The 27553-nt window shown below is 38.0% G+C and overlaps 1 protein-coding gene across 2 annotated transcripts in view; it reads left to right on the top strand.

The window, feature by feature from the left end:
• The window catches only part of LOC143027797 (lachesin-like), a 214438-nt gene that overhangs the window by 101268 nt on the left and 85617 nt on the right, over positions 1–27553 (top strand). For both annotated transcript variants that reach the window (XM_076189371.1, XM_076189370.1), the window contains exon 2: positions 11453–11660. In XM_076189371.1, the coding sequence (XP_076045486.1) occupies positions 11453–11660 (208 nt within the window). The remainder of the gene's footprint in view (positions 1–11452; positions 11661–27553) is intronic.

Here is a 27553-nt window from a genome sequence, read left to right as displayed (position 1 = left end):
CCCTTGCCCCAACATGTCGCATGCAAATGAATCCACTCTGCTTGCATATCATCGCATGGTCTGGAGTAAACTGTACTCCACAGGAACATCTGCTATGCAGCCCTTCCAATGGCCATTCATACCTCAGGGCAATGGCATCCGTGAATTTTCTTTTGTTTAGGGTGAATCCCTTTGCCCTGATTGGTAGTGCTGTCAGCCAATTGGACGCCACAACTTCCTGCGCCATTGTTATCTTTCTTTTTATACAATTCGATAGCCGAGCTATCTTCTAACTTCTCTGATTTCCTCCATGTTAGTCTTCTTCCGTTGATCTTGTAACACGATGTTTTTTGTCAAAGAGAACGTGCATTTCAGGGAGTTTCGGTGTTTTATATCGGCAAGGTTTAGTGGGTTGGAGATGCCTAGCCCTCCCATTCTAAGTGGAAGTTCAATAAGTTTTCTTTCCTCTTCGTTTATTGTCCGTCCGTTGGTGATGGCCGGTATTAGCTCGTTTCTGATGGTTTCTTCAAGGGGTCTTAGTAGGTCGGTGATGTTCTGTACCGACCTTAATATGTAGTTCCACTAATGTTTAACACCATATATGAATGCGGCACATGCCGCCTGCGGTTCGGTCTTTCCAAAGTTGGCTAGATGCCTAACTTCCGCCACCCATTCGTTAACTTTCTTTTCAACATATTACTTTTTCAAAGATTCTGAGCCGATCACTGCACCGAGATATCTTTCCCCCTCTTTTGTTACCTTCTCTTCACTGTTCTCAAAGAGGATTTTGGCATCGTCAAAGTACTCTGGTTTCACTATGAGGACAGACTTCTTTGCATTCGGGATGTAGCCCAAGTCCGGGCCGTGTGCTAGCACCAGATCCCATCACTCTTTTAATTCAGCTACTTTTCCTGCCCCCGTGAGATCATCTGCATATGAACCTGGTGTCCTCATATTGTATCTTCTGCTGCAGGTGCATAAGCCCAAGCGCGTACATTGCCATGGCCACCAAGCCTCCCTGAGTGGTGCCTTCCGCGGATTTGATGATCTCCACTTTCGTCTCTTTTTTCTCAACCTTGTTGGTGACAAATAGTTTTACAGTTTCTCTGTATGTGTTCTTCACGTACTTGGGCAATACTGGACACTTTATTTTGATTTTGTGTACAGTAGCCTCTCTATTCAAGTTGTTGAATGCGTTTGATGCATCGACTAATAAAAGTGATTCGCAGTCTGGTTCCTCGAATATCTTCCTTATGGCGTGGAATGCTGCCTCCTATTATTATTCTCAACACCTTGCCTATACCAATCGGACGACAGCCAGGCTTCTTATCCAGGGGGATAAGTCTGCACGCTGTATATGCCTTCAGATGCTGACAGTCCTCAGTCGCCAGTTTCTTTGCCAAACCAGCGATGGCCTCCTGCAGTTCTCCCACCGCCGCTCCAAATAGGTTGGTGCTAAGGAGACATTTTCATTTAGACGCATCTAACCCCGATGGCCTCGCCGCTACTTGGGTGTGTAAAGCATGGTTCCAGATCCTTTCTCTTGTGATGCTGCCAAAGACTGCCTCGTGGGGTGGGAGGTAGTCATCACTGATTTTAGAGTCCAGGTTTACTGGTCTTGCTTTTGGATGCTTTTCTTTCCTTGTGTAGGGGTAGAACTCCAGGTTCTTCATTCTCCCCTGTGAGAGACCTCATGGCGGCCGCAACCTTTCCATGCCTCTTCCTGTCTGCAAAATTCCTGGATTTGTCTTCTGGACTTTTCTTTCTGTTGATGCCCTTGCTGAATCTATCTTGGATGGACTCTGCTTTCATTAACAGTTGCTCCACTTCTCCCTTTTCCTACTATTCCATCCTCCGTTGTAATGCCTGGACATTCTCCAAGTGCTTAGGTTTTCTGTGGGTCCTCTGACAGGTAAGGTGTGAAAGGATATATAGCGTTTTGAATATCACCGGGGCGTAGGAAGATGGTTTTATAGATGCTCTTAATAGATGGATCATTTCCTCTATTAGGCCTTTGGTTACATTGCATTTAGGTGGGGTGAAGTGGTTTTCTGGGGAGAAGTCAAGTATGCTGTTGTAGGCGTCGTCCAGCCACTCCTTAACCCTATGCTGCTGCCATGTCTGCCAGAACCTGCTCTCCTCTCTCTCATCCTGCTGCTTTTAATGATGTGGGTTTTCATCCTCCGGGCTCAAGTTCTTGAGATCTCTTTCCTCTCCTGAGTCTCTCTCATTCATAAGACCACTACCCACGTTCATCTCCATCGCATCGCTCCCATCCTCCATATTCTCCACATCTTCTGCCAGTTGATCACTCCCCACCTCCGGCGGTTGTTGCTTCCCTTGATTTCTGCATTCCCGTCCTCTTCTGCAGTGTGTGCATTCTCTTCCACTTTTGACACATGCGTATTGCCTGTAATTTTGCTGTGCAGATGCACAAATGCAGCATGTTTTGCCGACCATCTTGGGTGGGACTCCTAGTCCTTTGGTGACAGTGCTATACTCCCCAGTACCCACCTGTGCCGCCTGTGGTTCAGTCTCTGTGAAGTTGGCAAGTAGGCTAACTTCCACACCCATTCGTTAACTATGTCTTTGATATACATCTTTTCCCTTAAGGATTCAGAACCTGTCACTAAACCGAGTAATGAACCAATCAGTACTTATACTACTACTTCTATTACTAATACTACTGATACTACTATGACTACCCCTCCGTTATGCTGTTCCCTTGTAATTGTGCTGTACTACTTTGTTGAGAATGTTTTTCTTTTTCCTTGTGTCCCCTGTGGGTGGCAAAGGAAAAAATTCCGACAATATGTTCTCTATGCTGGTCGTAAAAAAAAAAACGACCAAAATGGACGATATGATGGGATTTGGTAACCTGCTATATGTAAAATAAATAATCCTACGAAAGTCAAGGGATATGAGAGTCTGGAAAGAGATATCTAACAATAACCATAAAATTTAGGTTATTAATGTGTGTGGTTGTTGTGCAGATAAAAGAATAGGGGAAGAGATAGTACAGTAGGTGTGAATGTAAATGGCCGTATTAGCATTATGTGAACTTAAGTTAAAATGGAGGGGTGTTTTTGAGAAAGTTGGATATAGGTTTTAAAGGTGAGAATCTGGAAAATGTGCACAGTTTTAAGTATCGCACACAAACACACACACACACACACACACACACACACTCATGCACGCACGCATATACACTCATATCACTAATTTGGTGATCCGTGTTGGTGTCCGAATCAGAGCAAAAAAAAAAAAAAAACAGCAGCACATCACTGGAAGCCGGCACTCCAACTCTGGAGAGCACAGTTTTGTGTGTGTGTGTGTGTGTGTGTGTGTGTGTGTGTGTGTGTGTGTGTGTGTGTGTGTGTGTGTGTGTGTGTGTGTGTGTGTGTGTGTGTGTGTGTGTGTGTGTGTGTGTGTGTGTGTGTGTGTGTGTTAACCTATTTGTATTATACGAGAAGGAGAGCTATGATCGTGGTGACCCTTCTCTGTATCTGGCAACATCTAGTTTGTTCTTAAATTCTTGTATGGTGTTTGCACACACTATTATTTCGTTCAATTTGTTCCAGACGTGTACCACTCTTCTCTAACTGTTTGTTGGTGGGAGTTCTTTTGATGTCCCCTTGTTTTTCTTCTATCCCACTTTAATAGGTCTCTTCTGTCAAGGACTCCCAAGCCTTTCGTGATTCTGTAAATGGCCATTAGATTTCCTCTTTTTCTTCTTTGTTTCAGTGTTGGTAGTTCCAGTATGGATAATCTTTACTAGTATGTATCTTTTTAAAGTGTTGGTGCCATATTTGTCGTTCCTATTTGGATTATTTCTATTTTCCGTATATTCCTTTTTTGTATTGGACGTCCATAGTGTCGCTGCTTACTCCAATCTTTTTCTTATCAGTGTGACAAGTATTTTCTTTGCCATTACATCATCCAAATATTTGAAAGCCACCTTTATAGATCTTAGTAAATTATAGGTTTCTCCAACTATTTTGTTTATCTGCTTGTCTAGGGACATGTCCTTGGTGACGTGCGTGTGTGTGTGTGTGTGTGTGTGTGTGTGTGTGTGTGTGTGTGTGTGTGTGTGTGTGTGTGTGTGTGTGTGTGTGTGTGTGTGTGTGTGTGTGTGTGTGTGTGTGTGTGTGTGTGTGTGTGTGTGTGTGTGTGTGTGTGTCTGTTCGTGTGTATTTGTATGTATAGGTCACAGCATTACCTATAGATATGGCTATATATGACGTATGACCTCTCATCTGAAAGGGTTATAAATGTCGGTCACATGCCCAGCACGTGATACAAGAATTATATATACGTGCCTACTATTCTCAATATCCAAACCATGCTATCATTTGACTATAAATTGAAGAATATTATTCATTTATTGGTCTTGATTTCTCGAAATTCTGTATGTAGCTGCCTATCTCACGCGTTAATGATACTATGAACATAATTTTGAACATAGTGCGCATATAAATGACGTATATAATTTGGCACATCGTAAACACAAATACAATGGAAAAAAATCCAAACACCATCCAAATAAGGTTCAGAAACCAATTCGGTATTTGTTCTACATATCAGCACAGATTGTTATTGTCAGAGAAATGTGTTTTCAAGCCTAAACGTAATATAGGAACTCAGCATAAACATACTAGAAATTGAGTAAGCATTTACAATTTAATACAAGTCACTTTACCGTATATATATACACATATATATATATATATATATATATATATAAGTATATATATATATATATATATATATATATATATATATATATATATATATATATATCAACGTCCTAACCCACTACATAGTCAATAAAAACAGATAATTACATGTATTCAAGCAGAAAATATTGCGTACTCTCTCTATACACATAAACACACACAACGCACACACACACACACACACACACACACACGACTCGGTGGCATAGTTGGTAGAGCGCTGAACAGGGAAGCAGAAATGCTCCCAGCACCCAGTTCGAATCCTGCCCAGGGCCGAAATTATTTCGGTATCGCTGTGCCTCGGGTCGTTACTCTGACTCTCGTGGGCGGGGAGTTGGGTGTGTGTGTGTGTGCAAGGTCATAGCATTACCCATAGATCGGACCTACGAGTTCTGAGCTCTCTTCCAGGAGGGAAATAGCTGTCGATCACGAGTCCAACACGTGATCCAAAGACCAAGTGAATACACACACACACACACACACACACACACACGTCGAATTGACGGCGAAGATTGGAACTCCGGGGGAAAATAAAACGCAATTTTCGTGGATTTCAGCGACGAAGGAGTACCTGTGTTGTATTAGTAGGAAAGGGGAAAGCTCGTGGTATAGTGGGCAGGTGAAGAAAAAGAAGGAGAGTCATTATTGAGGAAAACGGAAGAAAATGAGGAAGGTGTGCAGACGACACAGCCGAGGTCGAAAAACGTGATCAAAAATATTTAGAGTAGAAATATAGATAAGAGCAGCTCAATGGAAAGACGGAATATTTCCTTCTATGGATTTAATGAGGAAGGAGATGATAACCTCCCCAAACTAGTAAGTCAAGAGAAGAAAATAACAAAAATGAACGAAGCATGGGAGGTTAGGTTTAGCCAACTCGGACTAATTACACAAAAAAATGATAAACTGGAAGAACTAAAGAATGAAAATCAAAATCTAACTATAGAAATAGAAGAAATAAAAAGACAGTTAAGAGAAGTAAAGGATGAGAATGAGGAATTAAAAAGAAATAATAAAGAGAATAAAGAGTCCATGGCAAAAGAGGTAAGTGGTTGGAAAATGTCCAAGAGAAAAACAAAATTGAATTTAGAGATATAGGGAAACAACAGATGAAAGAACAAACTAAGGACACAATTATCAAAGTGATGAGAGAGAAGGAGAATATAGTAAGAGACTAACACATGAAAAGAAATGTATAATTATATTAGGAATGGGGAGAACCATAATCCAAATAGGAGAAGGAAAAAGTAAACAAGGTATTGAGAATAGTTCAAGAAGGTGAACAAGAAATAGAGAAAGAAATTGAATATATATATATATATATATATGTATATATATATATATATATATATTGGAAACTAGTATGTTACAACACATTTGTAAAAGATCACTGTTAACCCACTGTCGGAGAAATAATAACGGAAAGTACAGAGAAACTGTATATTTCGGCTACTCTCTGTAGTCCTCTTCAGCAGAATGCTTGCATAAGGTTAAGGTACAAGTATATATGAAGAAATGAGGGGTACATAGAAGGGGATGAGGAAAGTGGGGGGGGGCCTCAGGTCACATGCCCTTGAAATGGTCGGGTCAAAGTAGGACAAGGGGTGATATTTTGTCCAACCGCTTTAGACATGATCTTGTTGACCGCTAACTTGGTAATACAATCTGGGGGCCACTGGCCTTTAGAGGTATTAAAGTTAGGATAATGTTTTATTAGAGAAGATTCCACAATTTTTCTTCTATAGCTACAGTGTGATTTATAAATTATTGATGCATTATCCCAATCTAATCTATGGTCTTTTTGGCTGGCATGAAGGAACACAGCGGAGTTAACTTGTCCATATTTTATGGAGTTTTTATGATTAAAGGAACATAAAAACTTCGAGTCTTTTTGTTTTCTCTTCCTCTCTTTCCTCTTTATTCATCTCTCTTTTTATCCATACATGTTTATACTGTTAACTTTTTGCTAGTTTCCCTGTTTTTGATAAGACATTCTCTGCTGTCGTCTGTGACCGGAATTTAACCTTACTTGGTCTGGTCTTGTCTATATTGTATTTCCCCAGTATATATATATATATATATATATATATATATATATATATATATATATATATATATATATATATATATATACATATATACATATGTGTGTGTATATGATATATATATATATTTATTTATATATGTATATATATGTATATATATATATATATATATATATATATATATATATATATATATACTGAGGAAATACAATATAGACAAGACCAGACCAAGTAAGATTAAATTCCGGTCACAGACGACAGCAGAGAATGTCTTATCAAAAACATGGAAACTAGCAAAAAGTTAACAGTATAAACATGTATGGATAAAAAGAGAGATGAATAAAGAGGAAAGAGAGGAAGAGAAAACAAAAAGACTCGAAGCTAAGGAAAAAAACGGGAACAGAACAGAGTCAGACAAAGAGAAATTCTATTGGAGAGTAATGGATATGAAAGTGAGGAAATGGTTCATAGTAGAGAAAAGCGGAAGGGAAACTGAAAACAGGATGGGGTAACAGAAAATTAGAAGTGTCTTTCACAAATATAGATGGCTTAATAACAGGCTTGAATGAACTGAAAGATTACCTGAAGTAAAAAGAACCGGACATAATGGGAATTGTAGAGACAAAATTTAAAGGTTCATTACCACCCAACAGTGTAAGACATGGAGCATATAATTATTGTATTAGAAACAGAGAAGTAAAACAAGGTGGTGGAGTTATGCTCCTGACTAAGAAGGATGTAAATGTGAGGAATGTTACGTAGAGTGGAGATGATTATGATGGAAATAGAGGACAGGGACAAGAAGATCAGGAAGTCTGTGGTAAATTATGTGCTTCTTAAAACGGTTTCGTGGGAAGAGAGAGAACACAAAAATATGTTAGAAGACACAAGGATAACACTAAATAAGATAATGAAATATGGAGGAAGAATAGTTAAAAATGGGTGACTTCAATTATAAAGAAATCTGCTGGGAAGGGATAATAGTGAAGGGTGGATACGACCTATGGGGAAATGTACTACTTGATATAATTATAGAACATACAATGACACAATAGATACAAGAGAATACTAGGTATAGAAATGAGGAAGAACCAACGAAACTGGACCTAATAATCACATCAGAACCTGAAATAGTAGACAAGATTGAACATAAGACACCACTAAATAAGTGACCACATATTAGTTGAACTGGAACTAAATGAGGAAAAATCCATGGGAAAAAACAAATGATATAAAAAGGGAAGATTGATGTATGGAGAAAAAAAATTGATATAGTAACAGAATTAAAAAAAACTGGGAAAGGATATACAAGGAGAAAACAACAGTATAAGAAAAATAATTTTTTTTTATAAAGGAGTGGAAAAGTATGTTCCAAAACAAAAACAAGAAAAAGAATATGTAAAATATTGATACACCAGAAGATGTAGCGAGTTAAAAGACAAAAGGAATAAACCTTGGATAAAATGGAAGACAAAAGACCTGAAAATGAAAAATATATACTAGTTATAGAAATCAGTATATACAAATGCGCAGAGAAGAAAAGAGAAAATATGAAAAGGATATCATAGAAAAATGTAAAGGTCAATCAAACTATTTTATATATTTATAAACAACAAACTGAAAAACAAACAAGAATTAGTGAAACTACGACAAGGAGTTGCATACAGAGAGAAAATAGAAATGGCAGAATTCATGAACAATCATTTTAAATCAATGTTTAAGAGGGAGAACATATATATATATATATATATATATATATATATATATATATGTATATATATATATATGTATATATATATATATTATGTATATATGTATATATATATTATGTATATATATATATATATATATATATATATATTACAAAGGATTACAAAGGCGGAGCATGCCGACAGGAGACCTTTTGGTCCATATCTAGGTCGGATGCGGAAAAAAATCATAATAATAATAATAAAAGAATAAATAAAAACTATAATAATGTAAAAAACAAATAAAATACATAAATATATGCATAGGTATAGTTAAATAATAGACAAACAGGTAAATAGTAAATAATAATAAATTGACATATAACTAATAATAAATGAAAATCAGACAGACAAATGATAACAAAACAAAAACAAATAATATAAAATAAATTATAATCATTACAGCATCTTGCTTAGGTGTTTATCTAAATGATTCTTAAAGCTTCGAACTGAACTACATTGCACTACCTGTGCAGGAAGTTTATTCCATTCATTAACTACACGGTTGGCAAAGTTGTTTCTACCTACTTCCAAATTGAATCTATTTCCGGACAAATAAGGAAACCGATATGACGTCATATCGTTCTTGAGAACAAGTCCCCCCACACTCTGATACAGCAGTCTTCTGTTATGAACATTATTTCCTTCATTAAGGAATAAAAAGCTCCGATACAAAACATGTCCAAAAACTTCCATTTTCCAAATTGTTCAGTTCCCAAAACTTCCATTTTCCAAATTGTTCAGTTCCCAAAACTTCCATATGTGTGTGTGTGTGTGTGTGTGTGTGCGTGTGTGTGTGTGTGTGTGTGTGTGTGTGTGTGTGTGTGTGTGTGTGTGTGTGTGTGTGTGTGTGTGTGTGTGTGTGTGTGTGTGTATTCACCTCGGATCTGCTGCAGTCTCTGTCGAGACAGCCAGACACCACCCTACGGCAGTGAGCTCAGAGCTCCTTATTAGCCGATCTCTGGGTAGGTCTGAGACCACTCACACACCACACACCGGGACAGCAAGGTCACAACTCCTTGACTAACGTCCCGTACCTACTCGCTGCTAGGTGAACAGGGGCTACACGTGAAAGGAGACAAACCCAACTTATCTCCGCCCGACCGGGGAATCGAACCCCGGATCTCTGGCTTGTGAGGCCAGTGCTTTACCAATCCGCCACCGAGCCGTGTGTATGTGTGTGTGTGTGTGTGTGTGTGTGTGTGTGTGTGTGTGTGTGTGTGTGTGTGTGTGTGTGTGTGTGTGTGTGTGTGTGTGTGTGTGTGTGTGTGTGTGTGTGTGTGTGTGTGTGTGTGTGTGTGTGTGTGTGTGTGTGTGTGTGTGTGCGCGCGTGTGTGTGTGTGTATCTACTATAATAAAGTAGTAGCTTTGTTTGTCTGTCTGTATGCTTGTTTGTTTGATCACGAACTCCTAGTGTTTTGGAGGTAGACCCCCCTTAACATACATATTCTGGTACCCTATCACTCCAGGTAATTGGATAACTATATTTCATTACCCCCCAAAAAAAAATATTTTGGTTAGGGTTAAGGGTTAAATTTAAGTAGAGTATGGTTAGGTTAGGGATTATTCACGAACTCCTCCTAGGTTTTTGTAGATAGACACCTATAACCATATATACTCTGAAACCTTATAGCCCAGGGTATTTGGATAAATATCTTTTATTTGTATCTACCATAATAAAGTAGCAGTCTCTCTCTGTGTGTTTGTTCACGAACTCCACCCAAAACCATATATATTCGCCATAACCCAGACTACTGGATAAGTATATTTATTTCCAAAGGGCGTCTCCCTCCTCTAATTCATTTATTTTTCTTAATTTCTTAAGATTTTATTTTTGTTACCTTTTCCATTAAGTTATATTGATACGTGTAACTCTCCTCCATAAACTCTATCAATTACCCGCAGCAACATGCGGGTAATTTGGCTAGTATATATATATATATATATATATATATATATATATATATATATATACATATATATATATGTATATGTATACATATATATATGTATATATATGTATATATATACATATATATGTATACATATATATATATTTATATACACATATATATATACTATATACATATATGTATATATATACATATATATATATATGTATATATATATATATATATATATATATACTCGTGTATATATATATATATATATATATATATATATATATATATATATATATATGAATTCAACCGAATGGGAAGCGATATTATTTGCTTCTATTTCTTTCCTCCAATCTTTATTCTATTGTTTTAAAGGTATATCGGTGAATGTTATCGTCTTTATTGATATTGTTTATTTTCCTTCCTTCAAAATAATTGTGTTAATGATGGCCAACCTTCTTTTCGCCTCATGCTCCTTTCTGAACTATATTTCCTTTTCGGCCTCCACAATCTGCCGTCAAATTCAGTGTCTTTCGAAGCATGTACAAGGTTATTATCCACATACCGGCATCAGGTCATGTCGTGACCCAGTGTAGTTATAAAAGTATTCTTTTCTGAAACCTCCATGTAGAGTGAGGCTAAAACAACAATAAGGGGGACCCCTATTGCAAGTCCTCGGTGCTAACAGCATTCTTCATTACAAAAAATGAAGGGCCCAAATTTCACTAATACGGATACTAACTTCAAATAATATTCAACAAATACAGCGCTTTCTTCAAATAATAAGTTGATAAGAATGCTACACACTACTTACATTTTTTGTTTTTTTACCAGATCTGTCTTGTCCTTCCAGGTTGCACAGCGCTTTCTTCAAATAATAAGTTGATAAGAATGCTACACACTACTTACATTTTTTGTTTTTTTACCAGATCTGTCTTGTCCTTCCAGGTTGCACAGCGCTTTCTTCAAATAATAAGTTGATAAGAATGCTACACACTACTTACATTTTTTGTTTTTTTACCAGATCTGTCTTGTCCTTCCAGGTTGCTTGGATTCATCTTGATCGTGAGATGATTCTCTCGATACATAAGCACGTCGTCATTCGACAGTCCCGCTTCCACGTCACTCACGACAATCACAAAACCTGGACCCTCCACATCGCACAAGTGACCCTCGACGATCATGGCACGTATATGTGCCAAGTCAATTCGGAAAAGATGATTAGCCAAGTTGGATATCTCAAGGTTGTAGGTGAGTTAACCTTTCTGTTTTAATCTTACACACTTGATGTTTCAAGAGTAAGTCAACTTGTGTTATTTAGGTTGACTGGTTTTAATACAATACGTCCATGGAGGGTTGCAAGTGCTTGAGAGCTGTTACTAGACTATTTTGAACACTCTATTCTCCCTATCCGGAATAGGCATTAGCAAACGGTCTTCAACATCCACAGGGGACTTTCTTTAAAGTATTTATCGTGCGGGGTTTGAAATTTACGCACAATAGCTCATTTTGTAGTACAGCGAGCTAGTGAGCAGAAGATCATCGGTCCGAAGTCCAAATGACCCTGATGCTTTCCTAAAATCGATTGCTTTAGATTACTCACATATTGTTCGTGCACTGGAGCATCAGTTGTGGCTCCCTTCCTATAGAAGTGCATGGAAAATCGTGGCCCATGCTGGTTGCGAATACCTACAAAAGAACAATGCTCTACTCCAGAGCCAAAATACAAATCCATCGGTGATTCCGATGAAACTAATAAGTTAATATATAAATAAATAAATAAATGAATAAATAAATAAATAAATAAATAAATAAATAGATAAATAAGTAAATAAATAAATAAATAAATAGATAAATAAATAAATAAATAATATATTCCTTAATAAATAGATAAATGAAGAGAAAGAAATAATGTTCATAAATTAATATATAGATAAATGAATAAATAAATACATAATAGAAAATTAAACAGATATATAAATGAAAATAGAAATCTCGTTAGAGGGACTGAGGGCTTATAGTTGTGTTTATGCACAAAATGTTTATTTTAACATTTCACTGGTAAATACAATTATATATTCTACTCAGTAGCACCAAGCGATTTTGTTCAGTCAAAAAAACTGACTGGATGACAAAGGAATCTCGAGCGACCAAAACCATATTTGCCCTAAGCATGAATAATATGTATAAAAAAAAAAAATTATCGGTTTGATGTCGCTGCTATTAGCGAATTACTCATATATATATATATATATATATATATATATATATATGTATATATATATGTATATATATACATATATATACACATATGTACATATATATACATATATATGTATATATATACATACATACATATATATACATATACATATATATATTTATATATGTACTTATATATTATATATTATATATATAAATATATATATATATACATATATATATTGTTACACGAATCTCGCTCACACTTCTGACTTATAATACATAGTAAGAGTGAATGAATGAATTAATGAGTTCCCAAGACCCCATGTCTTTGCTTAACTTAAAGAAATTATAAGGCAGCCATTCATTTTTTGTATTGTAAAAAGTGAAAAAAAGAAACACAGTTGGAAAGTTTAACATTATTTATTAAAATTAGTAGGATTACCTGAGTGATTACAATCACTGAAATACAAATGAGTAATAAGCTGCGAAACAGAAGATTCCCGCTCGAAAAACTCCTAACGCGGGCGAAAGAGAAATTAATCAATTACCAACGAAAACACTGTCTAGGCCTCCTGCGTCAATGCCGTAGACGTCACAGAACACCTGATTAACATTCTAGATGAGTTAACTATCTTATGAATGATACAGGGGTGGGGGGTACAGAGGACTTACATCAGCCGACGATCCTCCCGAGGCGACACAACCTCTACATGGCACTTCGTATCCTAAACTGATTCTCTGACACGCCCTAAGAGCGCCTAGTTCTTCTACAAAAATCCTCTGATTGGCCCATAGGAATTGCGTCTATGGAAATTGAAACTGATTGGCGAAGTTAGCTAAAACGTTCTGCGCCGCTCTAGGCTGGCGGGATGTGTTACGACGCAAAACGAAGAACAAACGCCTAATCGTATGTACATCTCTCTCAATGCGTCCTCCGTGTGCGTTCTCTGTAATCGGACACTCACATAATCGCAAGTGATGCCGTTATCCAAAGTAATTATTCTATTCCAATCTCACATATATGGGAATATATGTAACACCTCCCTCTTTAAGGTTAAAAAAAATCTTGAATATATATATACACATATATATATATATATATATATATATTGTGCTTGAGAGAGAATACACTTACAATCACGATAGGTAATCGGCTATCACATTTTCTTTCCCTCATACATGACGAACATCCTAATAATACTCCTGCAAAAACAAATTCCTCCTGGTTAAGCGGAGGTGCTTATCTTTAAACTTGTTAAGGTACTTCAAGGGATGGTGTTCTGCGAAAACCGTTACCTGGGCAGCAACATGAACATGCACAACAAAATAGTTAATTGCTAAGAAGATTGATGGCAATTCCTTTTCAAAGGTATTGTACTTTAACTGGGTCATTTTTTTAATTCTTACTAAAGTAACTCACGGGATGTTCACCTTATTTATTTTTTGTTGATAACAACACTGATTCACTCCAATGTTAATTGCATCAAAACACAGATGAAATGGCTCTGAGAAAATCTGGGACTCGCAACACAGGGATAAATACACCAAAACACTCTTAGCTTGAACAAAAACGGAGTATTAAGTCTCAGTCCACTAGAACTTTGTTCCTACCTCAAAAATAGCCGCTCGTTGCGGGTTCACACGATACGGGGCTCGCTTGATGGGCGTCGCATTTTCCACATCCACGTCATGCAGCGTCAGGTAGGTTCTTCCAGGGGCATCCCGAAAGCTCTCCTGGTATCGTCTCTGCAACTCCAGTAGGACCTCTGGCTGCATTCGCCTTCCACGTCATCTCAAATGTGGGGAAGGTCGAGTCCTCATTTTCCTCTGCCACGATGGAGACAGCATGTACTCTACCGCCAGACGCACCCACATCACTCTTGTCCCTCGCCTGGTATGCTTCCAATAGACCGAGGTGACACAGCTGCTGCTTTCGTCTCCTATCAAGAGTGGCAACAACGTAGTTCAGTTCCCTCACTCGTTTTGTTACGTCATATGGGTCGCTGGGCTCTCTCCGTTGAGTTTCGAAGCCCTCCACGCCACTCTTGACCGCTTGTCTCCACACCAACTGGGCCTGAGCCATGTCTTCCCAGTCAGTTGGAGGGATGCCAGCTTGTGTCAAAGAGAGCTTGAGTTGGTCCTTATAACGGCGCCTAGGGGCTCCACGTGGTCTTTTGCCGTGGGTCAGTTCTCAGAAGAGAATGGTTTTAGGAAGACGAGAGGGTTCCATCCGAGCGACGTGTCCCACCCAGCGAAGGCGGTGCTGGAGGATAGTGGCCTCAACACTGGGGATGGCCGCACGAGAGAGGACCTCGTTGTTGGTGATACAATCCTTCCAGTGGATGTGAAGAATATGCAGGAGCTTGGACTGTTGGAAACTCTCGAGGCGTTTAATATCGCGTTAGTAGAGGGTCCAGGTTTCGCACGCGTACAGCAGGATGGAGAGAACCACGGCCCGGAACACCACGATTTTAGTGTGCATGGTGAGCCCATGGTTGGTGAAGACGCGATGAAGGAGACTTCCATAGGCAGAGTGGGCTGCCTTGATCCGGTTTTCAATGTCCTTTTTACACGTAACCATTCTTGAGAGGATGCTCCCTAGGTAGGTAAAGTTGCCAACCTCTCAACTGGGTAGTCGCCGATCTGTGTGTTGACTACAAGTGTGGCCTGGTTGGGAGGTAGTTGAGCCAGGAGCTTTGTCTTCTCTGTATTGACCTGCATCCCGAAGCACTGGTAGCTATCTACGTAGAGGTCTGTTGTCTGCTGTAGATGTTCTGGGGACCGATTTAGGGTGGCATTGTCGTCCGCGTATTGCAGCTCCCTGGCACTTATGATGGGCGTCTTGGTGGTCGAGCGTAGTCTGGAAAGCTTGAAGACCCTCCCGTCCAGACGGTAGTGGACGTCAACTGCTGGTGCATCTTGGGGGATCTCATTTATCATGGCGGCGGTGTATAGGGAAAACAGCGTTGGGGTCAGGACGCAGCCTTGCTCTAGGCCGCCAGTGATGGCAAACGGCTCAGAGATGCCACCTTAATTGAGATCTCTCCCCGTCATGCCCTCATGGAAGGCACGGACCATGGAGATAAAGCGAGGCGGGCATTCGAAACGGGCAAGAACGGCACACATTGTCCGTCTCGGAACTTTGTCGAATGTCTTACGCAGATCCCAAAAGATGCACATGAGCGGCTCCTGCTGTTCACGACGCTTTTCCTGGAGTTGTCGTGCATAGAAGATCATGTCTACCGTGCCTCGTGATGGTCTGAAGCCTCACTGAGATTCTGGTAAGACCTCCTCAGCTAACTTTAGGAGTCTGTCGAGGAGGACGCGGGCGAAGATTTTTCCGACGATGCTAAGGAGGGAAATGTCACGGTAATTTTCGCAGCTCATACGGTCCCCTCTTTGAAAATGGTGACAATGTTGGCATTCTTGAGGTCCCCTGGGAAGGTTTCAGACCCCCAGATCCGTAAAAGCAGATTCATCAGATGAGTCTTTACTTCCTGCCCGCCGTGGGTGAGAAGCTCGACCGGAATGTTGTCGGGCTCGGTGGTCTTGCTGGGCTTCATGATCCTGAGTGTTCTAGTGAGGTCCTGAAAGGTGGGAGGTTCGGACATCCAGTCCTGGATAGAGTGTTGGGCGGTCCTGCGGAGTAGATCTTCTGGGGTGGTAGGGTGGTCGTTCAGGAGGCCCAAGAAGTGAGTGTTCCATCTACGGAGGATATCTTGTGGATCATTCAGGAGGGTAATGCTATCTTCGTTCATTAGCCGGCTTATAGATGACTTGGTAGGGCCGAAAACCTCCTTTGTTGCTGCATAGAAGTGGTACATGTCCTTTTGATCAAAGTTCTGTATTTCGCTAGCCTTTTCTTCCCACCAAGTGTTTTTCGCGTAGCCTTTTTTGACAGGTCCTGGGGGCCTCGCGGTGCTACTTTTGTTTTACTGAGAGTGGTGGTTATCTTGGGCCAGACGTGTTTTTCTTTTCTCGTTGATGAGCTGAGAGATGGCGACGTCGTTTTCCGAGAACCAATCTTGGTTTTTTCTTTTGGTGAAGCCGAGGGTTTCCTCAGCCTCATTCGTCACGGCATCGAAGAGGGTGGTCCAGTGCTCTTCGGCTGAGGGAAACTGTTTAGATTGCAGTGAACAGCTTCCTGAAAGTTCCTGGCTGTCTCCGGGTGTTGGAGTTTGGCGCAGTTGAAGCGTGGGTGTAGTTTGCTTGTGGTGGGGCGTCTCGGAGGTCGACTGACCATGATGTCCAGGCGGGAAATCAGCAGACGATGGTCCGTCCAGCAATCGTCCGCACCGGGCATGGATCGTGTGATGCGAACGTCCTTTCAGTCCCGAGTCCTCGTGAGGACATAGTCCTGCGTATGCCAATGTTTGGACCTCGGGTGCCTCCATGTTGTCTTCTGCCTGGTGGGGACGCGAAACAGGGTGTTAGTGAATATAAGTTCGTGTTCTGCGCAGAGTCCTAGGATGAGTTGTCCATTAGCGTTGCAATTCCCTGTTTCGTGAAGTCCAATAATGCAGCTTCAGAGGTGGTGGTCTCGTCCCACCCTGGCATTAAAGTCTCCAAGAACAATGAGTTTGTCAGAATTGGGGATTTCTCTAATTGTTTGGTGGAGAAGATTGTAAAACGAGTCTTTGATGTTGTTGTCAGCAACAAGAGTTGGTGCGTTGACTGAGATTAGTGTGAGGTGTCTATTTTGAGCAAGCGGTATGCAAAAAGTTATCAGGTACTCGCTAATGGCTGTCGGGGTCAGATTATGCTGTTCTATTAGTTGGGACTTCACTGCAAATCCAACGCCGTGATATCGGGGCTCGGTGTTGGCTTTGCCTTTCCAGAAGTTGGTGTATCTGGGCCCCGCTTCCCTCAAACTTCCTTCGTCTGCCAGTCTGGTTTCGTTCAAGGCTGCAGAATCTATGTTAAAACGGTCCAGCTCCTTACAAACGAGGGCAGTTCTACGCTCAGGACGATCGGTGTATTTCACATCCATGAGAGTTCGGACATTCCAAGTTCCGAGAGTTAAGGTTCTTCGAAGTGGAGGTCGTTGTCTAAAAGAGGCTAAGTGAAGTGATGATCTTGTGTTTCGTCTGTATTGTTGTTTTATTTCGTCTAGCGGACGAAATAAAGCAACACTACAGAGCTTACCCTAGAGCAACAAATAGACATTATAGTGTATTGGACAGTGAGAAAAAGGAGACCTAAAACACAAGAGAAAATCTGAAATTTACTATAACAATTGGAAGGATTTCCGTAGGACCCATCATTGTGAGTAAATTATCCAATAGACCTATTTAAATATTTATTGAAACGGAATCTGTAGTAAATGTTATCACCAGTTAAGTAATTATTATTTTTTTTTATCTAGGAGTAAAAATCTTGGAACTAATCCATTACTCATTGCAAGGAGTAACAGGAATTCAGTTACAAACCCTAGGTAAAACTGAGTTAGATGTTATTTTGTAGGAAAATGAGCATTTGCACATTCCTGTAATAGTTGTAGAAGACTCTGTCTTTCCAGAAGATTTATTGATATAAATCACAACGATGATAAAAGAGGGTATGGTCATATGTCCGGCTGAGTTAGGGATTTTAGTGAAATCACAATTAATCTCATTCTTAAATCAACCAGACTTAGAACCAGTATCTGTGATAAGAGAACCTATTGAGATAGATAAGGTAGTTAATACAAGAGGATGAAAAAGACACATAGTGAACACAACTCAGATGCTCAAAAAATACCAGAAATTAATATAAAAAAAATCTAAATGAAGATTTGCTAGTTTTGGAAAGTGGCGTGAGAAAGTCGACATTATTGCACTTCAGACCAATTAGCATAGTAGTAGTGCAGTTGAAAGGAATCACTGTAGACTCCGAAATTTTAACCTTCCCAGAATTAATTAGGATAGAAGGTTTTAAATTAGACTCGGGGATTTATAAGGCATACAAGAACAGGGTAAAAATATTAGTGATTAATACTTTGAATAAAGACATAGTCTTAAGAAAAAGTACACAAATAGGATGTTCGCAAGTCTGTCAAAGACCCATTGAGATTTTAAATGAGATTCCTGGAAAGGTGGAATCACCAATTTCACCAATCTGTTCAATTCAAGAAGAAACGGATTTGGGGGAGAAATATAAGAGTCAACTAGGGCCTACATGGAGTCTTGAGTTAGAATCAAGTTTAATTGCATTACTAGTGAAACACAATAAATCAATTGCTTTGCCGGGGGACGCCTTGGGCAAAACAACTGTTTAAAACATCAGATCAAATTAAAACCGGGGACTCAACCTATATATATACCTGCCAACAGATTACCACATTCCAAGCTAGCCCTTTTAGATAAATTGATCGCTGAAATGTTATCGTAAGTTGTCATAGAACCTAGTCAAATCAAATGAGACTTCCCGTTGTTCGTGGTGCCAAAATCAGATGGTATCATGCTTCCAGTTCTTGACTATAGGGAATTGAATACACAGATGGTTCCTGATCGACTACCGTTATCGGTAAGAGCAGATACACTTCGTATTGTAGCGCTATACATATCAAATCAGCTTTTTGGCAGATTGAGTTGCACGAAGATTATGGAGATTATATAGCATTTTCTACAAGAGCGGGGTACTACGCGTTCAAGCGAATGCCATTTGGGTTATGTAATAGTCCATTAACTTGTATGAGATTAATGAATACAGTACTAGATGGGTTGTTATGAGACAGCCAGTGTATTTCAAGATGATATTTTAATAGTTTCCCAAACAGCAATTGAGCTCTTTAAGAAAATAGATTTGCTATTTTAAAGGCTAGTTTAAGCAGGGTTGAAAGTCAAACTTGAAAAATGTAAGTTTTTGCAAGATAGTGTCATTTATCAGGGATATAAGATAGGTAGATATGAACTCAGCACAGTAAAATCAAAGGTAGAAGCAGTAAAGAACTACCCAGTACCAAACAATGTAGAGAAAGTAAGAAGTGTCTTGGGATTGACAGGGTATTATAGGAAGTTTGTTAAGGAATATGCAAAAATACCTAATCCATTAAAGTATTTGCTAAGGAAAGATTCAAAGTTCATTTGGGGACCTGAAAACAACAAACTTTTGACAAGTTGAAAGATAAACTTACTAGTTCTCCAGTTCTCAATTTTCCTTATTATGATAAAAAGCTCATTCCTTGTACTGATGTGTCAGACATAGGATTAGGAGATATACTGATGCAATAAAGAGATTGAAAATTGCAACCGATAGTTTTCACACTGAGACTTTGTGACAGTGCAGAGAGTAACTATTCCATGATAGAAAAAAAAATATTAGCAGTGATATATCCACTGGTGAGTTTTAGAGATATGATACTGGAATATCCAATCACAGTGTGGACTGGTCATTCAGCTATTCAGAACTTATTCAAACATTATAGGGAGATTAGCCAGATGGTTTACTACGTTTTAGTGGTACGAGGTTAAGTTTAAATATATTCCAGGTAGGAAGAATGTTGCAGCAGATGCACTATCTAGGAATATTAGCCAACCAACGACAGGGTTGATCAATTTTATCTGCAGTATTAATGAACTAGTAACATGAGATGAAAAAATTATAATAAGGGAACAAAGAGATCAGACTTTGAAAAAAATAGCCCAGAACTTGATGAAACCCGCGAGGTATTGCTTCAAAACTACCAAAGGGGTAAAGGATAGAATTTCATTCAAGCAATGGAGTTTTACTTGATGTAAAGTCAGCCGTCGCCTATCTTTACATCTACAAGAGGGAGCAATCAAAGAACAACCTCGGAATTTCCATAACGCTGCACTCAGAAGGGATGATTTGATCAATAACACCAAAATTATTGGATCGAGTAATGACCCTAGGAGACTACAATTACTCGAAGCCTTTCACATTAAAGACAAAGCTCCAGTCATTAACATCCAGAGCAATCTAATCTCTTCTATCCCATTATATAGAAATAAAAATCCCCCACTCCCCCCTCCCTCTACCCCTTCTCTCTCTCTCTCTCCCATCACCTCCACCTCCTCCCTCACCCTCGGTGACCACACCCGCCTAACCCTCCCCCATCCCCTAACCCCCTTACCCCTTGACCTCTGAGATCGCTATTGTCTGCCCCCCCCCCCCTTTGTCTGACCTGATCTTAGGTGTATAAATACATCGGTCATCCTCCGCTTGTCACTATCCCTCCTTTCTCTCTTCCCTTTAAATGTGAGTCTTCGTATTTATTTTCACAAAATTGTAATCTTTATTATTTTTGTCACCATTACTGTTACCATGTAATTTTTGTTATTTCAGTTATATCTTGATATTGTCTTGTACCTTTACTGTTACCATGTAATTTTTGTTATTTCAGTTATATCTTGATAATGTCTTTTTCAAGACGAAACGTCGATTTCAAATAAGAACAAATGGAAGAATATAGAGACCTAGTTTCAATTCACCCGGTTAATGGAAAATCTCTAGTCAGGAAACTCGAGAATACGAAGAAAAAACTGAACAACTACAACAATGCTGTTGTTTTTAACTCCACGTATATATATATGTATATATATATATATATATATATATATATATACATGTATATATATATATACATATACATATATATATATGTATTTATATATATATATATACATATATATACATATACATATACAATATATATGTATGTATATATATATATATACATATATATATACAGTATATATGTATGTATATGTATATATATATGTATATATGTATATGTATATATATACATATATATATATGTATATACAGTATGTATATATATATATATGTATATATATGTATATATATATATATATATATATATATACAGATACCACAGTCGTAATAAAAGGAAATTTAGAAGAAAGTATAACTTTTATATTTCGGCTAATAGCTATAGCCATCTTCAGGAAAGTACAGGTTACAAGAATTTGCAGAGATATAAGTACAATTAAGCCTTATGTCTCTGCAAATTCTTGTAATCTGTACTTTCCTGAAGAGGGCTATAGCTATTAGCCAAAGTATAGAAGTTATACTTTCTTCTAAATTTCCTTTTATTCCGACTGTGGGTTCTTCGTGATTATTATTTACAAATGTGTTACAACCTTTTGTCTAAGTGGGAAGGATATTTCTAGAGGCCCAGTGAATCAGTTGGTAATTCCACATACTCTTGTACCAGAGGCATTAAAATTACTTCATGATAGCGATCATAGCTATCATCCAGGAAAAGATAAAATCTTGTAGACAAGCATAACTTAAACACTTTTGGCCAGGCATGAAGAGAGATATTTACTTTCATATCAATAATTGCTTGAAATGTGCTACGGTAAAAGGAAATACACATGAACCTGGTCCTATGCTACCATATCCCATACCACAAAAACCTTAGGAAAGAGTTCACTTAGATACACTAGAGTAACTTATGTCTAAATATTTATATAGATATATATTTTTTGCCATTGATTATCTCTCAATATTTTGTATTCTACAACCCATTCCAAATAGGAGAGGAGAAACAATTGCTTCAGTAATATATGAACAAATGATATGTGATGTAATTACTCCAATATCTTAGGTTCAGACAATGCTACTGAATATGACTCCTAAATCTTGGAAGAATTATGGAGGTTTTTTAAGATAAATCATCCTTAGAGAAATGGAGTTGTGGAAAAATTAGATAAGAAATTTTTCACATATCTTAGAGATTTCATGAGCCCCCATAATATAATCTAGGATAATTGGTTTCCTTGTGATAAATGTGCACACAATATTATCTACGGTGAAGAAAAAATTCTCCCATATGAAATCTTAATTGCAGAACCGAAGCCAGTGTACATACGTGATTACATCTCAAATAAGTTACATACATTTCAAGTTATACATCAAAGAGTTAGAGAACGCATACAAGATTATACACAAGAGATGAAGGAAAAACAATATAAAATAACACACAAAATATTATTACAAATAGGAGATTTAGTCATGGCCAAATTGTATACAATCAGTAGTAAAATTTCACCCAGATACTCCGGTCCGTATTGGATAATTGATTTTGCAGGTGGAAATAAATATAAGATCTTATACTTAGAAGCTAGGGAAGTGTCTGTTAGACATGTAGATGACTTAAAAAAGATTATGGTAGAATTCAATAACGACGATAATTGTGAAAACGATGTTTGAGAAAACAACTCTTTTTGATGAAGAAGAAAAACAAGATATCCATTCTTTACATTTTATTGTGGAAACTTTGAGTTCTGACTCTCAGGTATATGTTGATCATATTATATATGAACTTAATATCAATACCACATTTTTTTATGGGCGAAGACTGGAATTATAATATTAGTATGTATGGTGCTTGCCTGGGATTGGAAATTTGTGCGACCTGGAGCCTTGGTCATTCATGAAGGCAATGTTTAATTATAGTTTTTTATTTCAAAATAATTTTCATTAAGTATTGTAATATCCCAAACAAGAATTTATACATATGTCCTGCTTTTTTGTGTTCCGTGAAACATTAAAAATTTCTTGTGAAGCTTCACTAGTTAAGAATCTGTCTGTAATGCAGAACTGGCACTACCAAAAAGATATTTGTAAACCAGGTCACTCATAGTAACATATGAAGTTCACATTTCCTATTTTTTCAAACAAAACCAGAGTATCCATTATCTGTCTTGAATTAGGTTTTAAACTAAAATCAGTAGAATGTCCAATCTCAGTTTCTGACAAGTGTGAAACACATGTAGGGACATTCTCTACTATTGCTAACAACCTTAATACAGAACCAATAGAACACGTCTCACAGATATCAGCATTACTTTCCCTGAAAATTTAACGCATTTAAAAATAAGAAAGCTACATCCATTGAGGTCGAACATAAATAACTCTTATGATAACTATGGTATATCTTTTTTTTTTTATAATCATTTTTTCTCCTTAGTTGTCGCTGCCTTAACACCCTTTATTGTAATCAGAAGGATAGAGGTATGAAAAAGAATTCGCCACTAACCGATTTAAAAATTGTAGTATGCTGGAGCCCTGTAGGAAGCTGGCAAAAAAGAGTTGGGCGGTACGACCAAGTGGTAGCTGCCGAGCCCTGTAAGAGTCTGGTAGAAAAAAGGGTAGCAAGAGGGATAGAAAACGAGTCGTTGCACTTTATAGGTAGGTTGTTTGTAAATAATAGGGCAAGTAAGTTGTCTGAGTCCGCTTTCCGCCTTGTGTAGGTAATAGAATTGTTGTTTATAAATAAGAGACCGATAGCTCGAGTGTATTGCTGAGATGACATTCCTTTGTAACCTAAGTGAAAATTATGCAGAGAATCGAGATTATTCTAAGTAGGCAAGGACTTGAAACAAAGAATCTGATTGGTGAAAGGGTGGAGAAGATTAAATTGGTTTACGGTTGTAAGATCACGCCCTTTACCATAAAGTTAAAGCTCATGTAGGATCTTGTATAAGTGCTCTCGTGGGTTTTCTTTGAAAAAAAATCGGAGAGTACGCTGTATACGAATTAATGGAAGAAAGGTACAGAAGATTTCTACATTTTCATTAGCCTAGACAGAAAATTATAACTAAAAGAAATGAGTCGCTATATCTATAAGAGAGAACCACAAGGGTTGCAACACTGACCACACTGGTGACAGTGGCCACAATTCTACATTTTCATTAGCCTAGACAGAAAATTATATCTAAAAGAAGTGAGTCGCTATATCTATAAGAGAGGACCACAAGGGTGGCAACACTGACCACAGTGGTGACAGTGGCCACAATTCTACATTTTCATTAGCCTAGACAGAAAATTATAACTAAAAGAAGTGAGTCGCTATATCTATAAGAGAGGACCACAAGGGTGGCAACACTGACCACAGTGGTGACAGTGGCTACAAAAGAGTTATCACACTGGGCTATTTTTCGTCCGACTGTTGGAGTAGATTAGCAGCCCGCAGCGTTCGGGAAGGAATTTGATATGCGGAAGGAAAATAATTCTCCTTCATCATATCAAACGACATTCTATGTAAATTGTTGATAAAACAGAATAGTTTGGCCTTTTACGGCGAAACGAAAATGTTCTGGAGGTGTGGGGTGCCGCTGATTAATTGGAGGTTGAAAAATAGCTCATTGTGAAACGCCTAAGAAAGAAGTACCATGGCAAGGATGTTAAATCTGTTCGAACATTACACTAAAATCCAAGCACATTACACTAAAATGTATATGAAAATATTTTGTTCTATAAAGCTACATATCAACAGAACACCTTCTTGTAATGAAGCTGTAGAGCATGATGAACATACCCGTATCATGATGTGAAGCCTTTGAATAACAGTGATACGGTGTGGATAATTTGAGCAATATCTATGTTGTAAAATCAAATGTTGTATCGTGTGAAAATTTAGATCAATAGTTATGTAGAATGGAAATTTCGATCATCAGTTAATTGCTGTTGAACTATCGAGAGGTATGTCTACTCTGCTTGTACACGATAAAGCTATGAGGTCATTGTGGAATTGTAATTCTATACTCTGTTCGAACACCTGTCACAATCACAACCACGCACAGTTAATGAGCCAATTATATTTGGACCCTAGTCGGAGTTCAACCTCTAGGCCTATCTTTTCGTAGCGAAGCATACGGACTGTAGGATTCCTACGCCCATTACTCCGTCCCACCTAGTCGGGTTATACGAGTCACGAGGAAAACACGGTGACAGAATTCTTCCCCTTCCCCTCCAATCACAAGGGGAATCCTGATGAGGTAGATTTATAAAAGTGGTACGGGACAGGCTCTAGGAAACAACATAAAGGAGGAACAAATGTAATGGAAATGTGTCATCATAAACGACTGATATGTGTCTATGGTCCGTCGGTGAGCAAGAAAACAGTCCCTAAAATATTGGTTGCATATTACCATACAGTCGGTACCCCAGTATACGGTTTAGATTCTTCCGGATCCGACTAGACTTCCAGGATTTGTTAGGCACGTTTATTTAGTTTGGAGGAACCTCTGGTACAAAAAATAAATGAATAAATAAATAAATAGATAATTGGTGCGTGGAGAAAGGATTGAGGGGATTAGTCACATGACGATATCAATTGAATATCATTTAGCCAAAACTTAACTGTCTTTATTAGAAATAAATCTGATTACTAGCAGGTGACTTTACTCAGTTGAAGGGCAAATGTTTGACAAAACGGAATCTCGATTTAATTATAAAAGCCTCAGAGGGAAGGGACTCGTACAGATCCCTTAAGCTGGCAGTTAACCGTAACAAGATGACTAAGTCATATGACTACAAAATGATTATTATGTTAAGGTAAGGAGGACGAAGCGCTACAAAAGACGATGACAGAGTAAACTTCTATTTATCGGAGAGTGATTCCTTGATATAAAGGTTAATAATGAACTATACTTGATAATATAAGGACGAGGTCTTAACATGACCTGGACTACGTTAGAATTTTTTTTTTTTTTTACTCCTGTCACGTGGTTTTATCTATCTCAAGGGTGAACCCCAACACAAGAGGGTCTCTCTCTCTCTCTCTCTCTCTCTCTCTCTCTCTCTCTCTCTCTCTCTCTCTCTCTCTCTCTCTCTCTCTCTCTCTCTCTCTCTCTCTCTCTCTCTCTCTCTCTCTCTCTCTCTCTGTATCTGAAGTCTGTCATAAAATCTACAGAACATGTGACCACAAGAAACGGGTTAATACAAAATAAGGACAACATTGGATGTCATTACTCTTTTTAAGTAATATATATATATATATATATATATATATATATATATATATATATATATATATATATGCAAAGTAGACCAAGTGGTCTACTTTGCATAAGTGAACACACGTACCCGTGTTCTTATTAGCATATATATATATATATATATATATATATATATATATATATATATATATATATATATATATATATATATTTAAAACAGAGATCTAATTATTGATTATGGAAACAGTTCATGGCTGTATAGTTGGACACGACCGTGATGAGAACGTAACGATCGTTCGAATGTCTAGCTACCCTATACACTTATATGAAGCTTCATGAGAAAGTCGTTCATTTCATGCCTGCGTAATTCATATGGCCGACACCACCGTGAACTCGGAGTAGGCACAGTAAAGTTTATTTTCGAAAGGAGAGAGAAAAAACATGAACTATTTCATATTTCTGTGAATGAGAAGGAAAAGTGAACAAAGAACAGCAATGTAATTAGTCGGAAGAGTAAATACAAGAATAAAAGAAACTATAATAAGGACTTGTGTTCCTCGAAGTTAATATATAATATATATTTTTTTCTTCCACACTTTTCTCAGACAGAAAGGTATTTTCCAAGTCTTTGACGTCATAAAAGGTTTTACAAAAGATCCTCCTTTGAAGAAAATTGCCTCCGGGAACAAAACGCCGAAGAAAAATCAGCAAGTATATCAGTACATGTTGCAAAACTTCTTGGAACCATCACAATGAACCATCAGATTAGAGGAAGATTATTTTTTTTTTTTATAGTGAGGAAGACTAAAAAACAAAAATTCATTAACTTTTACTTGTCGTCTACTTTTGTCGCTATATTTTGGCACTACAATTTCAAATTATGTGTAAGAGCACTTTTGTAGAGAGCTGAGTTCATTTCTTTTTTTCATTACGCACATGCTTGTAAACCAAACGATAAAAACTAAAACATAATAACGGAAAAACATTACGAGATGTGTTAATATGCAGGTTCAACATTATTCGATCACATCATATGTATCATTTATAGAGTAATAGTCTGTAGAAATGATCGACATCTGATAATGTTGCATGACGTCACGACCGAAGACCAGCCAATAAGAAGAGACATGACGTCACGACTGAGGACCAGACAATCAGAAGAAGAGGCGATATGACATCACGACTGATGACCAGCCAATCAAAAGAAAAGGCGACATGATGTCATGA

Source organism: Oratosquilla oratoria, chromosome 8 (assembly GCF_046742065.1).
Source record: "Oratosquilla oratoria isolate Oo_2021 chromosome 8, ASM4674206v1, whole genome shotgun sequence".
NCBI lineage: Eukaryota > Metazoa > Arthropoda > Malacostraca > Stomatopoda > Squillidae > Oratosquilla > Oratosquilla oratoria.
Note: the sequence above shows the minus strand (reverse complement) of the source record. Positions and strands in the feature narration are given on the sequence as shown.